General features: G+C 56.2%; 1 protein-coding gene across 5 annotated transcripts; it reads right to left on the bottom strand.

The window, feature by feature from the left end:
* Positions 1-1,324: 1,324 nt before the first annotated feature.
* Positions 1,325-15,593, bottom strand: RAPGEFL1 (Rap guanine nucleotide exchange factor like 1). Of its 5 annotated transcripts, none has more exons than XM_059670927.1 (15): positions 14,689-15,593; positions 11,841-11,908; positions 10,797-10,943; positions 10,509-10,606; positions 7,993-8,105; positions 7,633-7,800; positions 6,587-6,699; positions 6,354-6,500; positions 5,631-5,809; positions 5,414-5,504; positions 4,901-4,951; positions 4,486-4,573; positions 4,248-4,312; positions 3,829-3,883; positions 1,325-3,223 (listed from the first exon to the last, which is right to left on the bottom strand). In XM_059670927.1, exons 1-15 carry the CDS (start codon positions 15,209-15,211, stop codon positions 3,099-3,101), a joined length of 2,031 nt encoding a protein of 676 aa, XP_059526910.1. In that variant the 5' UTR covers positions 15,212-15,593; the 3' UTR covers positions 1,325-3,098. The 5 variants fall into 5 exon arrangements, with proteins under 5 accessions (XP_059526910.1, XP_059526912.1, XP_059526911.1 ...); XM_059670929.1 differs by having other exon boundaries at positions 6,354-6,476; positions 14,689-15,592; XM_059670928.1 differs by having other exon boundaries at positions 6,587-6,684; positions 14,689-15,591.
* Positions 15,594-16,354: the final 761 nt, after the last annotated feature.

Genomic DNA, 16,354 nt, shown 5'->3' with positions numbered 1-16,354 from the left:
TTTTAGTAGATACTGCCAGACAATTTTCTAAAGTGGTTGTGCCCCTTTGAATCCCACCAGCAGTATCTAAAAGTCCCAGCTGCTCCTGCTCCACACTCCACATCTTCACTGCCGCTTGGCACGCTTCTCTTTTTCATTTTAGCCACACATGACCTGATTTAGGTTTTTAAACAAGCACCCTGGCTGCAGCGTGGAGAACTAGCTGGTGTGGTTAAGGGAGAGGTGGAGAGAGGAAGCTGAGAGCGCAGGAGGAGGCTAGTGCAGTCGTCCTGGGAAGCCATGAACGTGGTTTGGACTAAGTGGTGATAGAGAAGTCATGGTCATGGTAATAGCATACCAATCCGGCATATATTCTGGTCCTGACCAATGAGGTGAACGAGGTATGAGAGAAAGAACTATTCAGGGTGAGTCCTATATTCTTTCTTGCCTGGAGAACCTGGTTGGATGAGAGGAGCATTTTCTGACATCCAGAAGATCAAGAAAATAACATGTAGGACAAGGGAAGGTCAAGGGCTCCAGTGCAGCTGTTTGCATACAGGATATCTCCTGGAGGGTAGGTTCTAGCTGCCCGTGCCTTAACATAACTGGTAAGTGCTGGTTGTGTGATGAGTGCATACTATCTGCAGGGGACAGATCTGGGTTAGAGGCCCAGGTCTGCCCTCTCACTCACCCTGTAACATGGACCTCAGGTTAGGACGGCCCAGCCTCCACCTTCCTCCTTACAGAGTTAGAATCCAACAGGATCAGGTATCTATGGCACCTGGAACATGGAAGAACTAAAACCTTCACTCTTCCAAGTGCCAGGCACAATGTGACATGTCTTAGGAGTTGGGCACCTTTTCCTCCCATCCACATTTTTGTTAATCCTCACCGAGGATATTTTTCCATTGATTTTTAGAGAGAGTGGAAGGGAATGGGGAGAGACGGAGAGAGGAACATTGACGTGAGAGACACATCGATTGGTTGCCTCCCGCACCTGCTCCGACCAAGGCTGGGGCTCGAGCCTGCAACCAAGGTACGTGCCCTTGACTGGAACTGAACCCAGGACCTGTTGGTCCACGGGCCAAAGCTCTATCCACAGAGCCAAACTGGCTAGGGCTCTCATCCACATGTTCAAAGTCATTCCAGAACCTTCTTGCTGCGGGGCCCGGCACATTGAGAGGCGGTCCCCTCTCACCTCCCTCAGCCTCGAAGAAACAGAATGGAGAACAGCAGGAGGGTTGATTCATAAGACTTTATCCGCTTATTTCCCACCCAGCAGTTTCTGCAACACCAACTGAGCCTGGACGGCACACACGGTTCACTCTGTTAAAGCTGTGGGCAGGGGAAGCAGCAGGGCAGGCGGCAAGGCTAGGGGAGGGCAGCAGCCAATACCGGCCCAGTGGGCCCAGTGGTGGAGGAGGGTGTGGGAGCTGGAGTGAGAAGGCTGCTGAGAGGGGTCGGGAGGAAAGGGGGCTACAGGGAGAAGAGGGAAAGGGGGTGCATCAGCAGCTGCAGGGAGGAGGCAGGGAGCAGGAGGAGGGCCTTGGTCCCTGTCTTTAAGGGACAGAGGGGTGGGGGAGGGGGTGAGACGCAGGGGCTGCATCAGCTGCGGCGGTGGGGGCGGGAATCCATAGACATTTTTTGCCGCAGGAACAAGACAGGCCACTGTATAAAAGGGACTGTACAACATAACCTATGGTACACTGTTTACATATGATACAAGGCTCTTTCCCTCTTTTGAGTTTTAAAAAATAAAATTACAATTCCAGAGCTTTGGGTAAAAAATATATACATCCTCAGAGCAGGAACAGCAGCTGCTGCTGCTGCTGCCTCTTCAGAAGGGAAAGAGGTGGTGCCAGAAAGGAGGGTGAGGCTGCGCCTGGCAATCTCACCCAGTAGCTGCCAGGAGCCCCTGCACCCCTCAGCCCAGGAGGCCCTGATGGGAGCGGGAGGGGAGACAGAGGCAATAAAGGCATCGCTAGAGTCCAGTCTGCCTTTACAGTCTCCGCCATTCCTTCCCCCACTTTGGGGGTCTGCCTGCCCCCAGGGACAGGGATCCACCCCACCCCAGCTTGACGGGGAGGACCAAGAGGGAGTCAGGACAGGGCAAAGGATAGATCATGTTCTTAGTGTCAGACACAGAGCCAGAAGGGGGGTGACGACTCCCTCCTTAGCAGTGAGACACCCCAGAAGCAGGAGTGTGGGCAGCAGGTACCCCTAACTCCTGCTACCACCTCACCACATCCCCTGGAACACAGAAGGCGGGTCCCAGAGGCAGAGTAGGCCTGTGTTTCCCTGAGCATCTTTCATCCTCTCAGTGGAGCCCACCCAGGGACCTTCAGGAGGCCTGGCTGGGGGGGGGGGGTTCCCGAGGGCTGGTGGGTAACCCCTCCCACCTGCCGCTGCTCCCTGTCCTCACCAGCAGCTTCGCCCACCAGCCCGGGGGTGCAGGGCAGCAGGCGTAACTAAGCAGGGAGTGTGGGCGTGGGGAAAGCACCCACAATGCACTGACCCAGGGGCAGAGTAGACAAGGGTAGCACCAAACAGAAGGACCTTCCCCGCCCCCAGCACACACAACACCCTGCCTCAATGACCGGGTGCACTTCTGCTCCTTGAAGGGGGGCATATGTACACGCACCCCCACATGCACACAGACACGAGGGCAACATGATACTCAGAGGGTGCAGCCAGGGGTCCCAGCCCTGACCTGGGGGAACCGGAACAGGGGGTGGAGAGGAAGGCTGCCAGGCCTCCCCCAATGGGGGACCAGAGGGTGGGCCACTTTCCTTCCTGCGTGGGAAGAGGAGGTCGGGAACTCTACTCGGGAATAGACCTGGATGGGAGGGGGCAGAGGAAAGAGTTCTGTGCCCCTTTTCCCTGGGAGGGCAGGGGCCAGCAGAGCGTGGTTTGGGCTTGAAGGAGCAAGGGGGCAGAGGACTTCAGCAGGATAAACAGGCTTATGAGTCCCGGAGTAAGTCCATCCGACTCTCTCTTCCCCGTGGTGGGGCGGGAAGTTGCTCCAGGGGAAAGATGTCGGAGGTGGGTTGGGACATGGTGCAAAGTGCTTGAGTGGCAGGTGCCCGAGGACCCTGCGGGGCTGACTGAAACGTCTGTTCTCACTGGCTGTTCGCCTCCAGCTTGTAGGAAAGCTCGAAGAGGAGGTTCTGGTTGTCGATGACCTGGAACTGGCGCACGTAGGCCTTGGTCTGCAGGTGATGGGGGGATGCCTCCATATCCAGGCCTGGAGGGTAAGGAGAGAGCTCATTAGGCTGTTAGACTCTCTTCTTCCTCTACACTAGCGGTTCTCAACCTTCCTAATGCCTCGACCCTCTAATACAGTTCCTCATGTTGTGGTGACCCCCAACCATAAAATTATTTTCGTTGCTACTCCATAACTGTAATTTTGCTATTGTTATGAATCGTAATGTAAATATCTGATATGCAGGATGTATTTTCATTGTTACAAATTGAACATAATGAAAGCATAGTGATTAATCACAAAAACAATATGTAATTATATATGTGTTTTCCAATGGTCTTAGGCGACCCCTGTGAAAGGGTCGTTTGACCCCCAAAGGGGTCACGACCCACAGGTTGGCGACCCACAGGTTGAGAACCGCTGCTACACACACACACACACACACACACACACACGCACACGCACACACACACACTGGCCAGAGGACAAGGGTGCAGGCTGGGACGGGTGTGGAGCAGGAGGGCCCCTGGGGAGGCCCAGGAGAGCGTGGAGAACTGATGAATTTAAGGAAATAAACATTTCTCCCCAGAACCCTCCCTCTCAGTAAACACTCTCCCTGTAAGGCTCTCAGGACCCTGGGTACTCACAAAGGGGCCGGCTCCGGTATTTGCGGACAGTCCTCACTTTTTCAGCCACTGAATGCTGGGGGATGACAAGGAATGAGCCCTGAGATGGTCACAGGCAGACGCTCCCCCCCTTACGCTCCCCTTCCTCTGATCTCCAACTCTGTGGGTTTTGCTCCCTCTGGTCCCCAATTCTGGAGGGTCTCGAAGCACCAGAGAAGTAGGTGTCACCGGGTGCCAGATGAGGGGGAGGTAGAGTTGCCCCTCCCCCTGAGCTGCCTGCCTGTCAGCTTTGCCACCCCACCCGTGGGCGGGTTGCCACAGCGATGCCACCAGGAAGACAGTCGGAGTCTGTCAGGCAAGCTGGGCACCATGGAGAAAGGCTGCTGTCTCCAGGGGGTGCCAGGAGAGGGGGAGGGACCGGGGTTGGCAGTGCCACCTACCAGTTTCTCAATATTCACCAAACCATCCACCAGGGTCTTACTCCCCTCGTGCAGGAAAGTCAGGTCTAGGGAATGGAGAGAGAAACAAGTGAGGAAGAGGAGGTTCAAAGGGCCCCTGGAATCCACTCAATCTTGGGGGGCAACTCTCCTCTGGGCACTCAGCTAAGAGGGGACTGAGAGGCAGAACTGGGGCATGAAGCACGGGGACAGAGGAACATCATTTGGGAACAACTCTCACCTTTGAGGATCAGAGGCACAAAAGGAATCACAGGCGGTTTCATCTTGGAGATCACTTCTCGGTAGCTTTTGTGGTTCCTGCAGGGGTCCTGGCATTCCGCAGAAGAGGGATACAGGGGCAGATAGACCCAGGGTACCCCAAAGACACCCCCCATTTCCTCCCTCATCCCCCTGCCCTAGCAGAGAGGGGTGTGAAGGGGGGTGTCGCTGGGGGGTGCTGGTCTCCAATCAGGTAGGGGTGTGCTAGGGAAGTCTTTTCCAGGGAAAATAGGGGAGCAATCCCCCAGCATGGTGGGAAGAGAAGGGGGATCCTAGGCACTAAAAACCTTGAAAGGGAAGCTTGAGGGAGAAGGTTTATGGGAACAGAGGGTCTCTGGGGTACAAGTCCGAGGGCAGATAGAGCCAAACCCACTCACCGTCAGGTTCTCGAATTTGCGGAACAAGTTCTTGAATTTCCCTGGCAGCTTCTGCAGAGAGTTTGAAGGAAGAAGGAGTGTCAGAGTGGAGCTCCTTGAGTTTCATGGGATCCCCAGGTGTGAGAGGGGAGAGGGCCTGCGTGTCTTGCAGGGGCAGGGAAGCCGGTGGGTGGGGAAGTGGAGTCCCCCTTGGCTGGAAGCAGCCCAGAGAAATGAATTATTCTGGGGAAATGGAGGCCTCTGCCATGCACCAGGGGGCCTCACTGAGTGCTGGCTGCCATCGGACAGCCCCGTGTGCCACCTGGCCTGGGCTGCCTGCCCACCCACGCAGGCGGGCCTCAGTTACTCATCTGCACAAGGACAGGGTCCATTACCAGAGCGGTGTACCCTAGGGCTGTGTGGGCACCTCCTTCCCATGGAGGTGAGCCCAGGGTGTCAAGACAGGCTGGCGGCCAAGATCCCCAGGTGGGCCAGTGCAGGGGGGAGGGGAGGAGAGGGAAGAGGTTGCATTACCTCCCAGGTGAGCCGCAGGCGGCTGACCGCGGCGTTGTCCAGCCCCATGACCACGGCGTAGAAGGACAGCAGGTCCTGGTTCTGCTTGCAGCTGGGGGGTTGGGAGGCGGGGTCAGCGGGCGGTCAGAAGGCCCTGGCACCGCCCCTCGCACCCCCAACCCCAGGCCTCCGTGCTAGCTCCGCCCCTCCCCCCCTCCTCCCAGCTGGCCGCACTCACATGGCCGCGATCTTGATGAACTTCTTGAGCAGCTGCACGCGCTTGCCCTGGGCCTCGCAGAGCAGCACCTCTGTGGCCACCCAGTGGGTGACCTCGCTGCAGCGCTGCAGGAGCAGCTCCAGGTTGGCCGTCTCCCGCCGGCCGCGCTCCCCGTGGAACACGTAGTCCACGAACTCCAGCTGCACCCACGGTGGTGGCAGAGGGGCGGCCGGGGCGCGGGGCGTGTGGGTGGGAAGATGGCAGTGCCAGACGGTGAGGAAGGAAAGGCAGGAGGGTTGGGGCGGGAGGGGTAGAAAATAGAAAAGTTGGGGACAGCACAGGATGCAACAGAGATGGGGGAAAACAGCCAACATGAATAACACTCTACCATCTATTGAGCATTACTAGGTGCCAGGCACTTAACCCATGTAACAGACATTATTATCGCTGCCTTGTTTTATTTCTTTAATAGTAAATACTCAAAAAGTACTAATAAACCACGGTTCAGCTTCTGGGTAAGCAGCTTGGGCCCTGAGCCACCTGCTAGGGGTCTGTCTCTTTGCTGTTTCCTCCGATGAGGGGGACAAAGGCTTAGCAAGGTCCTGGTGGTGCATTGCCCCAAGGACATGCAGCAGGTCGGTGTCCGACCAGGCTTTTTGGCGCAGAAACTGTCTCGCTCCAGGCCCCTACATTTGGCACATTCCTCCCTCCTGGCCCCTCGCCCAGCACCAGCCTCAGTCACACCTCGTGCACACAGCGGAACAGCTCCCAGTGGAAGGCCGTGAGGTGGTTGGCAACATCCTCAGGCTCCACTCGGTGGATCTCGGTGTCTCCAGGGGAGACCTGGATTTCCTCGGGGAGGGGCACCTGGTGGCAGGCAGGGGGACAGGGCTGGGCTCCCCGCTGGGCTTGTGAGTTTCTGCTCCAGCCCCTCCCAGCCATCACCCCCAGCCCAGGCCTTGTGAAGGCCTTCTTACCAGCGCCTCGTAGCTGTCCCGGGTGCAGGCAAACAGGTGGCTGTTGATGCCCAGCGTGGTGAAGACACAGTCTTCAGTGGGCTGGAGAAGGACTTTCTCTGCAGAAAAACGAGCTGCTTTGCCTCAGGCCCAGCCGCCTGCACCCTCACACATCCCAGCCACCGTCGCCATCCCACCCAGCCACTCCTCGCCTGCATGGACACATTCTAGACCAGCCGTGGGCAAACTACGGCCCGCGGGCCGGATCCGGCCCGTTTGAAATGAATAAAACTATTGAAAAAAAAGACCATACCCTTTTATGTAATGATGTTTACTTTGAATTTATATTAGTTCACACAAACACTCCATCCATGCTTTTGTTCCGGCCCTCCGGTCCAGTTTAAGAACCCATTGTGGCCCTCGAGTCAAAAAGTTTGCCCACCCCTGTTCTAGACTAACGGGACTTGTAGTATCACCAATGGAGGCTATATTTTTCTGACATCTTTCAAAGAATGACTTCTTTTGCATGTATAACCTCTTTTTTGCTCCCAATGTCCTATCACAGCGCCTCTCTCATTCTATCGTCTCCGTGACACTGGAAAAGCCGGAATTTTTTCCTGTCTTAGAGGGAAATAAGGCGATGGCTACCTTGCAGGCTTTTTGTCTGCCCACAGGGATGGCAGGCGCACCCTGCATCTTTAGCCTCAAAAACAAAGCATCCTCAGGTTCTCAAAGAGATTAAAGGACGAGATCCCAAGATGAGTAAGGCAGGCGCCCAGATCAGCACCCAAGTGTCCTGGACCAGTGCTTCCCAAATTTAAACGTGCATAGACTAATAGCCTGGGGATCTTGTTAAAATGCACATCTGATTCAGCAGGTCTGGAATTGGGGTCTGAAATACTGCATTTTTAATGAGCTCCCAGGAGATGCTCACGCGGCTGGTCCCAGCACCACAGTGAGCAGCTAGGACCGAGAAGTCAGTTTTTACCCGCCCCAGGCACTGGGCTTGTGCATTTCTCCTCTGGGGGGGGGGGGGGGGTCCCAGCGGAGTTCTTCCTGACCCTCACCTCCTGAAGAGGCCACAGCTACCAGGATGAGGGAATCCTCCCGCCCCGCAGGCTCCTCCGAGTACTGCAGTTTCTCCGTCACAGAGCCCAGAATGTCCTGCACAGATGCGGAGAGGCGGCTGCGTATGGTCACATAAGAGTGGTCAGGCATGTAGACGCGGCAGAAGACTGGGCAGAGACAGGAAGGTGGCTTTCATCAGAGGGCAGAATGGCAGCACTGGCATAGCCCCCTCCAGGACACCGGTGTTCCCCACTCCATCCCACCCGTAACCCAGGGAGAATCCATGGAGGGTGACCAAGACCCCATTGGGCCCCCTGAGCCACTCAGGAAGCTCCGCCTTTCCTAATGCCCACACTCACTCTCATCAGAGCCCCGGAAGGCCACTCGGGTCTGCAGACAGGAGTCTATCCGGCGGAAGTGGCGGAAGAGTGGCTTCACCTGCTTGTTGGGCGGCTGGCTCTCCTCTGGGATCCTGGCATGGACACAGCTGGGCATCAGGAAGCCCTGCCAGGCATATGGAGTACCAGGCAGGCAACATCAAGCAGGGATATCAGAACTGGGTCAGGGATGCACTGGCATCAGGTTCAGAGAGTGCTGGGAGGTGTCAGAAGTGAGGACAATGGCCAGCAGGGGACAACTGTCCAAGTGACCCAAATCAAATGCCACCTCTTCCATGAATTCTTGTCTGATCTACCCCACCCACCAGGAAAGGTCATTTTTTCATGCTGCTTTTTTTTTTTTTTTTTTTTGCTATAGGACAATGGGCTAACATTTGTTTATGTTTGTATCTTATCTCTTCTACAAGTTTGAGAGCTTTTGAGAGCTGGGATTCGTTCTTACTGGTTTTGTTTTCCATCGTCCAGGCCTAGAACATTGCTTGGCACATGATAGGTGTAGGTAACCAGCTGTTTGCTGAGTTTTGCCAACAAGAACTTCACACTCTGGGAGGGAAACAGATGTGCACACAGCTACTTCTAACACAAGGCAGGTGCTAGGTGCTATGACAAATATGCACGGAGAGTTACGTTGGTTTAAGGGAGGGAGAAAGCTATTCCTAAAAGGGAAGGTCTGGGGAACTTTCATTGAGAAGATGGCATTTGACCTGGCCCTTGAAGGACAACAGGAAGAGAAGGGAGTGGGAGGAGGTCCTTCTGGAATAGACCATCTAAGTGACAGCAGGAAGTTGGGAAAGCACAAAAGTTTAGGGGATGAGATGTGTAGGGAGCGTGGTGGCCATAGGGCTAGGTAGGAGTTGAGATGAGAAGAATTAGCAGAAGATAGAAAGGGAAGGGTGTTGAATTCTGTGCTAGGATATTGCACCTTTTCTTGTCTTATAGGCAATAGAGAGCCAAGATGTTTTTGGAAAGGGAACATGATGTCAAGTTGGAAAGATCTCTCTCTCTGGTGTCACTATAAGAAGGGAGAGACAGACACAAGACCATAAGCTGAAGCCCAGTCGGCATTAAGCTCAGTGGCTGAGCGTCCACCCTATGAACTGGGAGGTCACTGTTTGATTCCCGGTCAGGGCACATGCTCAGGTTGCAGGCTTGATCCCCACGGCGGGGCATGCAGGAGGCAGCCAATCAATGATGCTCTCTCAGCATTGATGTTTTTATCTTTTTATCCCTCTCCCCTGAAGCTCTGAAATCAATAAAAATATATTTTAAAAAACAGACCATTAAAACGAAGCCCTGGATTGGAGGCTGTGGCGATAATCCAGGTGAGAGATCATGAGGCCTCAGTGAGGGCTGTGGTGGTGGGGACCGAGGGGAGAGAAACGGAAAGGGCCCAAGGTATGGATGGATAGATGGACAGACGGATGGGTGGATGGAAGGAGGGATGGGTGCAGTAGTGTCCTAAAGCCAGTTCGCATTGCCTCATGAAAGCAGTTTGCTAAATTTTGCCCACTGGCTTTAAAATAAAGCTACTTTAAAAAAAAATAATAATAAAGCTACTTTAAAAATAGTGTGTGAACCCTGGCATTGTCCCAATACGCCAAGGTTGCAGGTTTGATCCCCAGTCAGGACACATATAAGAAGCAACCAATGAATGCATAAGTAAGTGGAACAAAAAAATCGATGTTTCTCTCTCAAAAAAAATCTTTTTTAATTGCAGTGTGTGTGTGTGTGTGTGTGTGTGTGTGTGTGTGTTTCTAATCCTACAGCCAAATTATTACCAAAAAAGTAGTATTCTAGTTGTCTTACTACATTTCACTATTATCTATGCTCTTCCGGTGATTTACATCGATGGCATCTGTATGGTGAAAACACTGTAAAATGGCCTCTACTGCGTATCTCTTCCCAGCTTCGCAGTCAGCGATGTCATGTTGGTAGCTTGAAATCAGCCATGATGAGGGAATTTATACTATGAAAATCAGCAAAAGCTACAAAATCAGGGTGGGTTAGTTTTTTTTCCCCCCTGAAGTGCTGGTTGTTAAATAATATTCACTAGTATGCCAAAAAAAAAATGACTGGAGCCCTGCTGAGTGTGACTCAGTTGGTTGGAGTCATTCCATATACCGAAAGGTTGCAGGTTCGATTCCCAGTCAGGGCACATGCCCAGGTTTTGGGTTCCATCCCCGTTGGGGTGCATGCAGGAGGCAATCAATGGATGTTTCTCTCTCACATGGATGTTTCACGGTTCCCTCTCTCTCCCTCCCTCCTTCTCCTTTTCTCTCTCTGTGAAGTCAGTCAGAACAGATCCTCAGGTGAGAGGAAAACAGTGACTGGGAGATAGTCTTTGTGCTGCTCTCCAGTAAGAGAAAGGGACTGAAATAAGACCACACTGGAGCCAAAAGGCCAGAGGCAGCCCCTGTACGAGAGGACCGTGGGGATTTCTCTCCTGTCCCCTTCCCCAACCCACCCATTCCCCTCACTTTAGCTCCACGGTTTCCACAAGCTGGTGCAGCCTCAGTGTGTCCTCTCGGAGGTCCTGGTAAAGGGACTCATCCTTCATAATCAGCAGGTACAGATCCTGGGGAGAGGAGAGACGGGAGGGCATCGCTCTGTCAGGTCTCCATGCCTTCGAGCATAGGAGAACCATAGAAGCGAGGGCCCCGGGCACCTTCTCCTTCTAGTGCCCCGCTTGACGACTATGGCTCCTTCAAAGGGGCCCCCTTCCAGAGCTAATCGCCTGCTCACCCGCCTTTCCTTCCCAGGCCCACCTTGATGATGCGGCCGGCCCCCTCTTCCTCCTGCAGCAGCCCCTGGTAGGTGTCCAAGAAATGAAGGAGCATGGCTAGACAGGCCTGCTTCTGGCCCAGTCCCTCGGGGCCCTCCCTGCCCCCTGCCAAAACAAAGCTGACCCTTACGTTAAGGAAAAACCCCGGGCAGGCAGACCTGAGGAAAGTGGGAAGGGAGATGAGAGGCTAAACCACCCCAAATATTCTCTAGGTTTGGGGCCAGGGGAGGAGGAGATCCAGGGGTCCCTGGATCCAAGACCCCCTCATGCCCCAGCCCAGAGTAGATAGGAATGGCACCCACGTGACCACATCCAGCTCCCACCTCTGAATTTCACTTGAGGATACCCTGTCTGGACCAACCCAACCTCCACCAGCCCACGCCCGGAGCTCACAGCAGGCTGATAAAGGTCATGGCGCTCACCACGAACCTGACCACACCTGTAAGTAAGGCCCGGTGTTTCTAAGAGAACCTATGATATTCTACTCAGCAGCCTGACATTTGCAATTAGGTCCTAAAATAACTCAGTGAGAGGCTCTATGCTTACATGAGACCCTATGAAGAGCCCAGCCAGTGGCTCGTCTCTAGTAGACCCTACAGAAGCACAGCCACGACCCGATGTTTACACCGGACCCTGTAATAACTCACTGGGCAACCAGATGTTTAGAGCAACAATTCAGTGAGGAGAGAGGCACTCTTAATGGAATAATAACACCTTAGGTTGTACAGGGCTTTGCAATCTCCAAAGCGTTCCCACATCTGTGATCAGATCTATCTCCACAGCAGCCCGGTAGGTAGGCAGAGCAGATGCTATTTACCCTCATTTGATAGGAGAGAAAACTGAGGCCCTGGGAGGTTAGGTGACCTGCTCAAGGTCACACAGCTGGCGGACAGAAAAACTGGGGCTGAAACCCAAGGGTGTTTTGTAAGGGAGAGCTTAGGACGTGACATCCCATGTGGGCTGGTGGGAGTGGCTCCCTCCTGACCTCCCCTTTTGCAAGCTCCCCAAAAGGATATGACTGGTGTAGCTCCTGCAGGAATTTCTCCGTGGGGAGGAAGAGAGAATGGGTGAGGACGATGTCATCCAGCAGGATATCTGTAGAGATCGTTCGGCACCACTGATGTCAGAGCGGCACTTCCAGGATCCAACCGGACACTCCCCACCCAACTCTCTTGCCTCCAAGGGCGAGCTCTCCTTAGCCAGACTGGAGCCCCAGCCACCTGCCCCATCATGCTCTGCACACACACACTCGCACGCGCGCGCACACACGTGTGTGAAGATTCTGGGCAGCCGCTGCAGGGGTGGGGTTGGCAGCTGCCAAGGCAGCTGGAGGGAAGGAGGGGGCACCCTTTGATGGCCACGCCCACTTCTCTTCAGTGTGTATGGGAAGCTGGTCAGATAATACACCAAGCTTGAGATCAGCCCCCTGAAAAGAGGTCTCTAGACAGAGACAACTTCCAAACACAGAGGTCAGGGTCAGCAGGGTGTGTGTGTGTGTGTGTATGTGTCCCTCCTCCCCTCCCCACTCCCTACCTAACAGCTTTGAGTTCCAGCTAGGCAGGTGAGAACCAGCCCGATTAAAAGGGAGATGGAGCAACTGCCATTTCTTTGATCCTAAAGCCTTTAAAGAGAAAAACTCTGTGTCCTCTAGATGCTCAGAGATCGTCGGGTTAATGATGGAAGGGTGGAGGGGAGTGGCTCCTCCCACCACTTCTTTCCCCTCCACACCCCCATCTGGGCCTGGCTCAGCCAGTCAGCCAGGTACAAGGTCGCCCTGACTTGCATCCAGCCCTGGGGTGGGGCAGGGCAGCCTGGCACACACAAACAGGCTGGGCGCAGGGAGGGAGCCAGGTGTCCTTACCCGGACAGGTTAGGGCCAGGTCCCCAGGCACTGCCTCAAGACAAAACCAAGGCTTCTGTGGGCCCTTGGCTCACCATCCCTGGCCTCCAATTCTAGCCAGGAAGGTGGAGGAGGAGTGCCAACACCAGATCCTCTACTTCCACTCTTTCACTTTACAAATGAGAAGAAACTGAGGCCCGGGGCTGGAGGGACTTGCCTGGAGCTGGGCTAAGAACCCACACTCCTGAATCTTTATCTGTTCTCAACATGCCTGAGGCAGACTGCCTGGGTAGAACCAGTGGTCCAATGGGGCTGCTTAGACTTTTGAGAGGCTGGCTAGTTTGGGGTACCGTCTGTAACTCCTCTCCTCCCACACACCCTGGGAGGGAACCAAGATGGCTTAAGCCCATTGGGTGTATTGGAGAATATCAGAGCGGCAGGTTAAACTGATTCTCATTCATTCTGGGACTGGTTTGGGGTTGTTTCCCAAACCAGTTACTCTGGGAATTGAGCCTGCCAGGCCAGATAATACAGGTGACAGTCAATTCAGGAGTCCTTCCCCAGGAAAGACTGGGCAGAGGCTGTGGCACCCAGGCACCAGAAAAACAGCTTCTCCCTTTACCTCTCTGTCCAGCTACCCTGCTATGTTCTTAAAATGAGAGTGCTCCCCCAACTCGGATGTCCAGCTCCAGGGATGAGGGACTAGGACTAGAGATGCCTGACGCCCGTCCTATACTCTTTATCCCACTGGTGAACGAAATCAGAGCGAAGGAAGAAGAGCACGGGGCAGAATGGGGGAGACGCGGCTGTGGGGGCTACAGTTTGGCGTCCGTCTCCTCCAAGGCAGGCTCTGGTCCAATGCACAGCCTCCCCAGGGAATGTGTCATAGAGACACAGGGTGTGTAGCGTAGGCGGGAAGTTATGGTTAGAAGGGCTGTATGTGTTTGATATTTTTCTAATTAAATCCAAAAGGTGTCAGCTCCCCAGGGCAGCTCCAGTCTGAGCCAAAGGAGAGAGGGCCCGGGTCTTGAGAAAAAGCTAGGGGACTGGAGCCCTCTCCCACACACCAAGGCTAGGGCTTCCTGCAGAGCTCTGAGAGCACAGTGGGGGAACCCCCGTCTTGAAATGCTCAGCCAGGGTCCCCAATCCCCAGACCCTGCTGGGCTTAGCAAAAGGCCAAGAGCTAGGCCTAAAGACCCACAGGTCTTTTACTTTAGCGACTGCCCGGCAATCTGGGGCCTCAGTTTCCTCAAAGTCGCCCTAGGAGGGGTGCTGGTGGGGAGTGGTGCAATAGCATCATCATTTAGGGAATAAGCCTCTCAGGGTGTGGTTATTATTTTTTGAAAGAGGCGGTGTGCTGAGGCCTGCCAGGGGAAGGGTGGGGGTTGGAAAGGCCCAGACCCCCCTAGTCGCCACAGGGCCCTGGTGTCTGCCCAGTCATCTCTCCCCCAACAACATCTCTGAGTCAGCCCCCAACTGGAACACCTCCCTCCACTCCCAAGCAGCTAAGGACAATGCATCCCTTTGCCGGAGCCGCAAACCCAGCTCAGGCCCTGTGCCGGTCTGGCACTGCCCCACTGGTTGGGCCAGCCCTCTGCTCTGGGCTTCTAAACCGAAGGAACCGGGGACTCCTGGAAGGTCTCACAGGCTTGGGCACCTCGGTGGGGGGAGGGGAGCACGGCTGCTCTGGGCAGCTTCCATCTTAGTGTGTCAGGCCCTAATTTGGGGCCCCAGAAGGAGGTGATCAACATCAGAGACCCAAGAGTCTGTGGATAAAATGTCCAGGGGAAAGGGAGGGTGGCTTAAGGGAAGACAAGAGGTTCAGCTTCTTCTCCAGCTGCGGGTGAGGCTGCTACCGGGAGCCAGGTGGCCCTGCCACTCTGTTCCTCCGATGAGCCCCTACCCCATTTCGGCCGACCACTCAACCCCACACCGGGCTCCAGCGGAGCGCCAGCCCAGGCTGCCAGGGCGAGGGCGAGGAACCCGGTGGCAGCCCCCTGCTCTGGGGCGGATGAGCCAGCCGATCCTTCCTTACCTGAGGCGGCGCTGTCCCTGGTGGGCCCTCCGGCCAGCCGCTGCAGAACCCGGTTCAGAAGATGCTCCGGCCGCTCGGGGGCGCCCAGGGGGGCCCAGGGCGGGGAAGTCAGGGGCTCGCCCGGGGACAGTTCGTCGGAGGAGTACGAGGAAGGGGACCGCAGCGGCCCCCCTCCCCCGAGCGGCCCGGGCCCCGGCACCTCCTCTAACTGCAGCCAACAGGGTCCCCCGCTGCCGCCGAGCTCCTCCGTGACCCCCGCCGGCTCTCCACCTTCCTCCTCTGGGGGCGGCTCCAGCCCCGGCTCGGCGGGGGGCTCCCGCAGGAAAGCGGGGAGCAGCAGGCGAGATACGCTCTGACGCCGCTGCAGTGGCCGCGGTCCCCCGGCTGAACCGCCGCCCCCGCCAGGTCCCCCACCCCCGCCGGGCCCACCGCAGCTCCCCGGGCCCCCGCCGGGACCTCCCGCCACCGTTCGCCCCGCCAGCTGCGACGTCTGCTTCTTCAGAAATTTCTCCAGCGGCTTCATGCCCCCCCACCCGCCCCTCTTCTCGGGGCCGCCGGGGGACCCAGGTGTCCCGGGCGCGGGCGGGGGGGCGGGGACGCGATGCTCAGAGCCGGAGGGGCAGAGCGGAGGGCCGTGCCAGGCGCCGGACCGGGGGCCAGAGGTGCCCGAGGCTCGCTGGCCGGAGTCCAGTGGCCAGTGGCCCGGGGAGGTGCCAGAGGGAAGGGGTGCCCGTCGTTAGTGGCCTCCCATGCCGGCTGCAGCCGGCCCGCGGCCCGAAGGGTGGGTCGGATGCGGGGCCGGTGCCCCGGCGCTGCGCTCGTGGGCCGGGCTGCGGCGGCGGAGGCAGCGGGCGGAGCGCAAGGCTGAGAGGACGCGGCGGCGCTCCTGACCGCGGGGAAGGTGGAAGAGCGGAGACCGCGCCCCCTCGCCCAGGCCCCGCCCAGGCCCCGCCCCTTCCCCTCCCGGGCCCGCCCCCTGGGCCGCGCGAGGCTTGAACTTGGGTGTTGGGGCTGGTCGTGGGGGCTACGGGGACCACTTGGGATTGTAAGGAGCTGAATGGGATTGGATGGAGAGTTCAGAGAAGACGCAGAAATTCAGGGCAAAGTAAGAGGGACACACCAATGGAGAGGGATTCCTGGCTCGGGGGCTTACCGAGGAAGCTAGGGTCATTTCAAAGAACCAGGGCAGGTCTGTGGCCTGCATGCCTTGACGCACCTACCTGTACTCAGGTGAGACCTACAAAGATTGCTGATTGGGTATCCATCACTCTCACCCAGATAGTTTACTCTGTTGACACACTTACAGGAGGAATATGTGGTCTTTATCTCCCTTCCTGCAAGAAGGGCTGGGAAGGCCTGGGGTGGCTTGGCATTGGCCCTGGAGGCGGCACTCATCTAACCTTTCTGGCAGGGCACAATAGATGGTGAGGGCCTGGCCTGTGAAAGGCAGGTACTGGCAGGCAGGTAGGAGCCAGGTGGGGAGCAGCAGGTTGTGGCAGGTCTAGTTGGGGTGAGAAGAGACAGTAGGCAGGGGGAGGAGGCCAGGAGCACAAGGGCACCTAAGCCCAGCTGGCAGCAGAAAGCAGCAGGGCTGGGGAGATGGGTGACAAGCTCCAGCGCTGCCATCTGACATCATTAGGTACAGCGAGCTCCCCAGAGTTGACAC

The sequence above is a fragment of the Myotis daubentonii genome, chromosome 16 (genome assembly GCF_963259705.1).
Source record: "Myotis daubentonii chromosome 16, mMyoDau2.1, whole genome shotgun sequence".
Taxonomy (NCBI): Eukaryota; Metazoa; Chordata; class Mammalia; order Chiroptera; family Vespertilionidae; genus Myotis; species Myotis daubentonii.
The sequence above is the reverse complement of the archived record's forward strand: the minus strand, read 5'-3'. Positions and strand labels throughout refer to the sequence as shown.